The 6,448-nt window shown below is 56.6% G+C and overlaps 1 protein-coding gene across 1 annotated transcript; it reads right to left on the reverse strand.

Moving 5' to 3' along the window:
• Nucleotides 1-2: 2 nt before the first annotated feature.
• Nucleotides 3-2,881, reverse strand: MSS51 (MSS51 mitochondrial translational activator). The gene is made up of 6 exons (XM_005150757.3): nucleotides 2,789-2,881; nucleotides 2,352-2,507; nucleotides 2,007-2,131; nucleotides 1,264-1,827; nucleotides 301-394; nucleotides 3-219 (listed from the first exon to the last, which is right to left on the reverse strand). The coding sequence occupies exons 1-6, from the start codon at nucleotides 2,860-2,862 to the stop codon at nucleotides 3-5; spliced, it is 1,230 nt and encodes a 409-aa protein (XP_005150814.3). The 5' UTR covers nucleotides 2,863-2,881.
• Between the last annotated feature and the right edge of the window lie 3,567 nt (nucleotides 2,882-6,448).

Here is a 6,448-nt window from a genome sequence, read left to right on the forward strand (position 1 = left end):
AATCAGCCATCACCATCCTCCAGGTCTTCAGCACCTGGCACACCCGATGTCACCGGCCCCAGCAGGGTGATATAGTAGGAGCTGCAGTAGACGGGTGCCTTGTTGGGGCTGGAGTAGACCTGCTCGGGCCGCAGCGAGGCGAAGGGGTTGGTGGCATAGCCCATAATGTGCATCTCGAGCTCCACCAGGAGCTGCAGGGAGGACTTCAGCTCCTGCTCACTGCCAGGAGAGTAAAGGCCAGGCCCTGTTATGGTGTACCCATGGGGTGCCAGCACACCAGGGCAGTGGGGCTGTGCTCACCTGTACACAGTGAAGAGGACGGGCAAGCGGTAGTCCCGCAGCAGCAGCAGGGTGGGCAGCCAGCCTGCCAGCAGGTCTGGGCAGGCATGGAAACCTGTGGGGACACAGTGGTGAGGGTCCCACCTCTTCCTGTGCCACCCTGACACCAGATCTAACACCACCCATTCGTGCCAGGGTGCACAGTGACACTGGTAACAGTTTGTCACCCTTGGCAAGGCGGATACCATCTCCTCAGCAGCATGGCTCTGAGTGCCTGGGCTGAGCCACCACATTAAGAGCCACAGATAGGGACCCCTTTGGGAGCTGCTTATGTGGCAGGTGGGTGATACAGGCAGGACACTGAGCACCCTGAGAGGGGGACAAGACAGCCAAGCCCCAGGGCATCACTGGCTGCATGGTTGCCTGTTGTAGCTTGTTGTAGCCCTGGATATGTTGCAAGCCACCAGTAGGCACTGCTGGGGTGCCGAGGGCCCTGCATCCTTCTGGGGACATCCTGCTGCTAGTAGTGGGGTGGTGAGGGTCCAGTCCCCTCCACAGAATCATAGAATCACAGATGGTTTGCATAGGATCATCTTAAGATCATCTAGTTCCAGCCCCCTGCCATGGGCAGGGTCGCCTCACCCTAGACCATGTTGCCCAAGGCTCTGTCCAATCTGGCCCTGAATGCTGCCAGGGGTGGAGCATTTGCCACTTCTTTTGGCAACCTGTTCCAGTGCCTCACCACCCTCACAGTAAAGAACTTTTCCCTTATATCTAACCTGAACTTTACCTGTTTAAGTTTTAACCCATTATCCCTCATCCTATCACTACAGTCCTTGATGAAAAGTCTCTCCCCAGCATCCTTTCAAGTGCCCTTCAGATACTGGAAGGCTGCTATGAGGTCTCCACGCAGCCTTCTCTTCTCCAGGCTGAACAGCCCCAACTTTCTCAGCCTGTTTTCCTACAGGATGTACAGGAACTCACCCGGGTGAAAGCCCACCACCAGGTCAGGGCGGGCAGCCAGCTTGGTCTCCACGTGGCTTTCCCAAAAGTCATGGTAGAGCCCCTTGTAGCTGCTGAGATAGACCCTTCCCTGGGGCGCTGGGGTGGCCAGGGGTGGCCTCATGACGGGTCCATCGACCACATCCACCCCCACCATCACCACCTCCATGCCGCGGTGCCCTGGGAACATGCGTGTCAGCTCATCGTAGTCTGTCAGCCGGGCGTTGAGGGTCTCCACATGGGACGCTCCCACCACATGCACGGTGAGGGCCTTGGCGAGCGGCTCGATGCTGAAGAGCCGTAGCCCCAGGCCGATGGTGAGTGGCCGTGAGTGGAAGTCAGTGACCAGGCGTCGGACAGAATCACGCAGCTCCCTGTCCTCTGGCCGTGGCTTCCCAGCATTGGCCCACAGAAGGGTCATATACCGGCCAGCCAGGATGGCTCCCAGCTTCTCCTCCAGCTGCTCCTGCATGGAGAACCAGTCTTCCCAGCCCTCCACATCCCAGGGGGGCTTTGTCCAGGTCTCTGAAGGAAAGGGGATGTCTCCTGGTGGGGATAGAGAGAAGCACTGGGGGTCACAATGGTGGCCCCACAGCCCAGGCTGCCTCTCCCACCAGACCCACAAGCCAGGAGGAGGGACTCCCCCATCCCTCCAGGGGATGTGTGCAGCATTGTGTGGGGGTCAGGCAGGCCTGGAGGGGCACACACAGCACCCCCTGCCCCACCTGTGAAGACAAGCCACTCCACCAGCCGATCCAGGGCCACCAGCTTCAGCTTCTTGCAGAATTTCTTGTGCAGTGGCCAGTTGGCACGCTGGCATGCCACGCCGCAGTAGTACACGTTCTGGCACCTGGGGACACAGGCAGCGTGCCCAGACATGGCAGGGGAAAGGATTCTGCCTGCCAAACCAAGGCCCCCTGACACCCCCCCTAGAGCTGTGTCGCTGTTGTTTGGGGGATGCCCTGTAACTGGAGGTGGGTGTTGGGACAATACTCCCCTGCCTTCACCCTGCTTGGAAGCAAGGGTATGGATTAATCCCTGTGCCATCAAACCACATCCCCTTGCCATACCTCTTGCATCGCCGGAGGCTTCTGGGGTCTGGGAGAGCATCGGGGAGCTTCCTGCACTCAGCACAGAATCTGAAGGTGTCCTCCATCTTCTGGAACATCTCAAAGTAAGTTCGGATGCCGAAATCGCTGCCGCTTTTCCTCCCGTCCATGGCAGACCTGCACATGTAGGGGGAGTGAGAAGGATTCAGTATAAGCTGCTCTGCCATCACAGTGAGGCCAATGTCCTCTCTCCAAGGCTACCAGGACTTTTAGCTCCAGCCAGTAGCATCCTGTCCCAGGATGGAGAACCGGGAATGGACAGATGGAGGGGTGTACCCAGGAGCCCCATCAGAGCACCCACATACAGGCTGAGCCAGGGGAGATGTTCCAGCTGCGGTGACACACACGGGATGCTCTGTCCGTGGGGGGAAAACACGCACCCACGGGTGGTCACTCACTTGTAGTCCTCATAGCTCTTCATGTTGAGCTTCTGGAGGATGACGTTGGACAGCCCCGGCACATTGCGGTCCATGGCTTTGGAAGCCCAGCGAGTCCACGTCGGGAGCCCTCGTCGTCGGCTCCTTGGCGGGCTCCTTGGTGCGGCCGGGTTTGGGGGCAGCGCCTGCGTTTCTCTGGGTCACGGCGGTGGCTGTGGCAGACGGGGGTGCTGGTGCAGGGGCCGGTGCGAGGGTCCCCGGGTGCTGCCGGGGGGGCCCCCGCCTCCCGCCGCCCCCGCGCCGCCGGCCGCCCGCCATCCTGCTGCGCTCAAATGTCAGCCCCGAGGAAGGAGCGAGGAGAAGCCCTCCGGGATCGGGTAGCGCAGCTATTCTGGGCATCCCCTCCCCGGGAACCGGCCAACCCGAGCAGGGGCCTGGCACCCGCCCCAGCTCCACCGGGGAGGGTGGTGGGGTCTGCCCCGGAGCTGCTCCCGCACTGCACCCAGGGGGTGGCTGCACAACCCCTGCGATCTGTCCCCAGTGTTCCCAAGGGACCCCCCTCCGTGAGGCCCCTTCCCCTGGGCCCCTTGGTGCGGTGGAACTGGGTGGGCACCATGGTGTGTGCTAAGCAGGGCTGGGGGGCAGGAGTGGGGCTGGGGCCCAGCAGGCGTGAAGGAGGGACATGGTGCAAGTCCTACACCTGGGCTGGTGCTAGCAAACACATCTACAGGCTGGGCATAGAAGTGATTAGGCCCTACCCTATTATTATGGATCCTCATTCTACTATCCCAAAAGCAATCTTTCCATGCACCTTGAGTTTTTCCATTTCCCTGATAGTTTCTTTTCCCTCAGGCTGCAATGGTTGCATGAGTAATTGTTCAACTTCCTTTTTGCCTTTCATTACTGTCTCAGCTGCAGTACACCCTCCATGCTTCCTCAGTCAGCTTTTCCATATCTCTCTGGTCCTCTGCTCTAAGTTTTTGTAGTTTCTTTCTAATATCATTTGAGGATTGTCCTAGAGAGGTATCAGCTGCTGCTTTCCCTGGTCTCCAGAGGGGTCCATGGTAGGATATTTACGCATTGCTCCCGTAATTTATCAAAAAATTCTGTGGGAGTTTCACTGTGTTCTGTTTGACAGTATATAAAGCTCCCCAGTTCACGGACTTAGGAATTGCGTGCTCCAATCCAAATGCAATCCATGTTTCATATCTTTTGAGAAGTTGATAATGGTTGGGGTTATTATAATCCTATTGTGCTTTAGCTGTAGAGGCATAATCATCTGCATTTCTCTGCAACATTTCTGCAGCCATTAGTGCCTGAACATGGGTTCTGGCAGCTTTAAGTACTAGTTCCTTTTCAGTGCCTGTGATTGCATCTAACATTAAATCAATATTGTCCTAATCCGGGTCTAGGGCTTTAGTGAAGGTTTTGAACATTTTTGCTGCTCCTGCAGGATCACCTCTATAGGTCCTTGCTATCGATTTTCAACTTTCTAAGTCTCCCATAGGGAAATTAACCGAGTCCCATGGGTCTCTCAGGTCCCACAGCTTCCCTAAGGGGGGTTTGTATCACGCCTTATATCACACCCTTATCTTTTACTCTGGCTGAGCCCGCAGCTTGGCTCGTGTCCTCCCGCTTAGCAGTGAAAGAAACGGGAGCGCTCAGGAGAAGGGGGAGGAGCTGATGCTTTTTCCCTGGGGTTAACAAAATCTTCTAGCATTTGCTCAGCCCCCAGACCCCTTTTGTGTCTCATCACCTCTGGCCTATAGGGCACGATGAGCAGCACCGCTTCAATTGCTCTACTCCACGCTTTTTACTCTCTTTCCAGAGTTAACACAAATGGATCCTTGGGTGCTGTGTTTATCCCACTCTTTCTGCCACTCTGGATGCTCCCAGAGCGTGAAAAACATATCTGCATGAAAGACTTCATCCCACTTTTCTTCCCTTTGTAAGAAGGGCATCAACTCTAACATTGTATTAGAGATTAAAGATCGGTTTTCCGGCCACTTTTCTCCCCCACCCAATTTATACAACTGCCACCACTGGTTACAGTATTTCATCAAGGTTTTTTTACTTGTGATTCCTCCTGGGACATCCCCAGTTTCTTCTCAGTGCTTTAAGATGCATCCCAGGGACTTTCAAGCCTTGTGTTTTAACTTTTCCTGGTTTCCCATGTTTACTCGCCTTGCTGATATTTTGTTTTCTCAACCACAACATATTTAATTACTCCCACAACCTATACTGTTCAGGCCAAATTCTGCTCCCCGTGCAGTAAAAACCCCATTCCAATTTTACCCAGAGCTTTTCTGTTACCCTGGGTATAACTGAGAACGCCATCTGGCTCACATTCATTCCCGGGATGAAACAAACACACCTCAGCCTCAGGGTAACACATATTCTCCTTTTTGGCTCTGTCCGTCTCCGGCTGTTTCCCTCTCGGGAGAGCAGAACCGCGGATCAGAGCTCTGCACTCGCTTGGTACTTAACTGTTCACCTCACACACACTTCACACGGTGTGGGGCCGGATGAGCTTCCACCTCCCTTCCATCAAACCCCTCTGTGACTGCTGCGAGCCGCACACCCACCCCACAGCCCCATAAACACGTGGTGCAGTGCTGCCATCTCGCGAGACTTCACGGGAGCAGTGGCGTCGCCCTGGTTACCGGACGCGGGGCCCTCCCGTTGAGGCCGGTACCCCGAGGTTCGCTGCCCGGTGCCGCGCACCCCCAGCCGTGAGCGCCCTGACCTGCTGACCGCGCAGGGCGGTGCGCTGAGGCGGTTGCCAGCGTCGGGGTGGAGGCCAGTACCTCTCATCTGTCTGGGGGGGGGGCTGGAACGGGGGGGCGCGAGGCTGTGGGGTGCTGTGGGGTGCTGTGGGGTGCTGGGGTCACAGGAGTGCCCTCGGCCCAGCCGTGTCTCCAGAGGGGTGGAAGTGCTGCAGACAGGCCCATGGTGCAGGATGGAGCCATGACCTGGGGCTGCGGGAGCCCTGTGGAGCTGGGCCAGGAGCTGAGGCCTTTGGCCCCACAGGCTCCACTGTCGGTCAGACGAGAATCACAGACTGGTTTGGGTTGAAAGAACCTTAAAAATCATCCAGTTCCAGCCCCCTGCCAAGGGCAGGGACACCTTCCACCAGACCAGGTTGCTCCAAGCCCCATCCAGCCTGGCCTTGAACACTGCCAGGGATGGGGCAGCCACAGCTTCTCTGGGCACCCTGTGCCAGCGCCTCAGCACCCTCACAGGGAAGAACTTCTGCCTAAGAGCTCATCTCAGTCTCCCCTCTGTCGTTTAGATTGGGTATAAGGATGAAGGTCTTTACTGTGAGGGTGGTGAGGCACTGGAATGGGTTGCCCAGGGAGGTTGTGAATGCTCCATCCCTGGCAGTGTTTAAGACCAGGTTGGATGAAGCCTTGGGTGATATGGTTTAGTGTGAGGTGTCCCTGCCCATGGCAGGGGGGTTGGAACTTGATGATCTTGAGGTCTTTTCCAATCCTAACTATTCTATGATTCTGTCAGGTTAAAGCTGCACCAGGGTGAGCCTGGCTGAAAGCAGCAGTCACACTGAGCCCTCCCCGTGTGCAGGAGGAGCTGGGAGCTGCCACTCGGTTCCTTTTACTGAGCATCATAATTTTGGCATTACATGTCCTCCCTATGCTCCTCATGAGAGCTTCCTCACTGACA

Source organism: Melopsittacus undulatus, chromosome 8 (genome assembly GCF_012275295.1).
Source record: "Melopsittacus undulatus isolate bMelUnd1 chromosome 8, bMelUnd1.mat.Z, whole genome shotgun sequence".
NCBI lineage: Eukaryota > Metazoa > Chordata > Aves > Psittaciformes > Psittaculidae > Melopsittacus > Melopsittacus undulatus.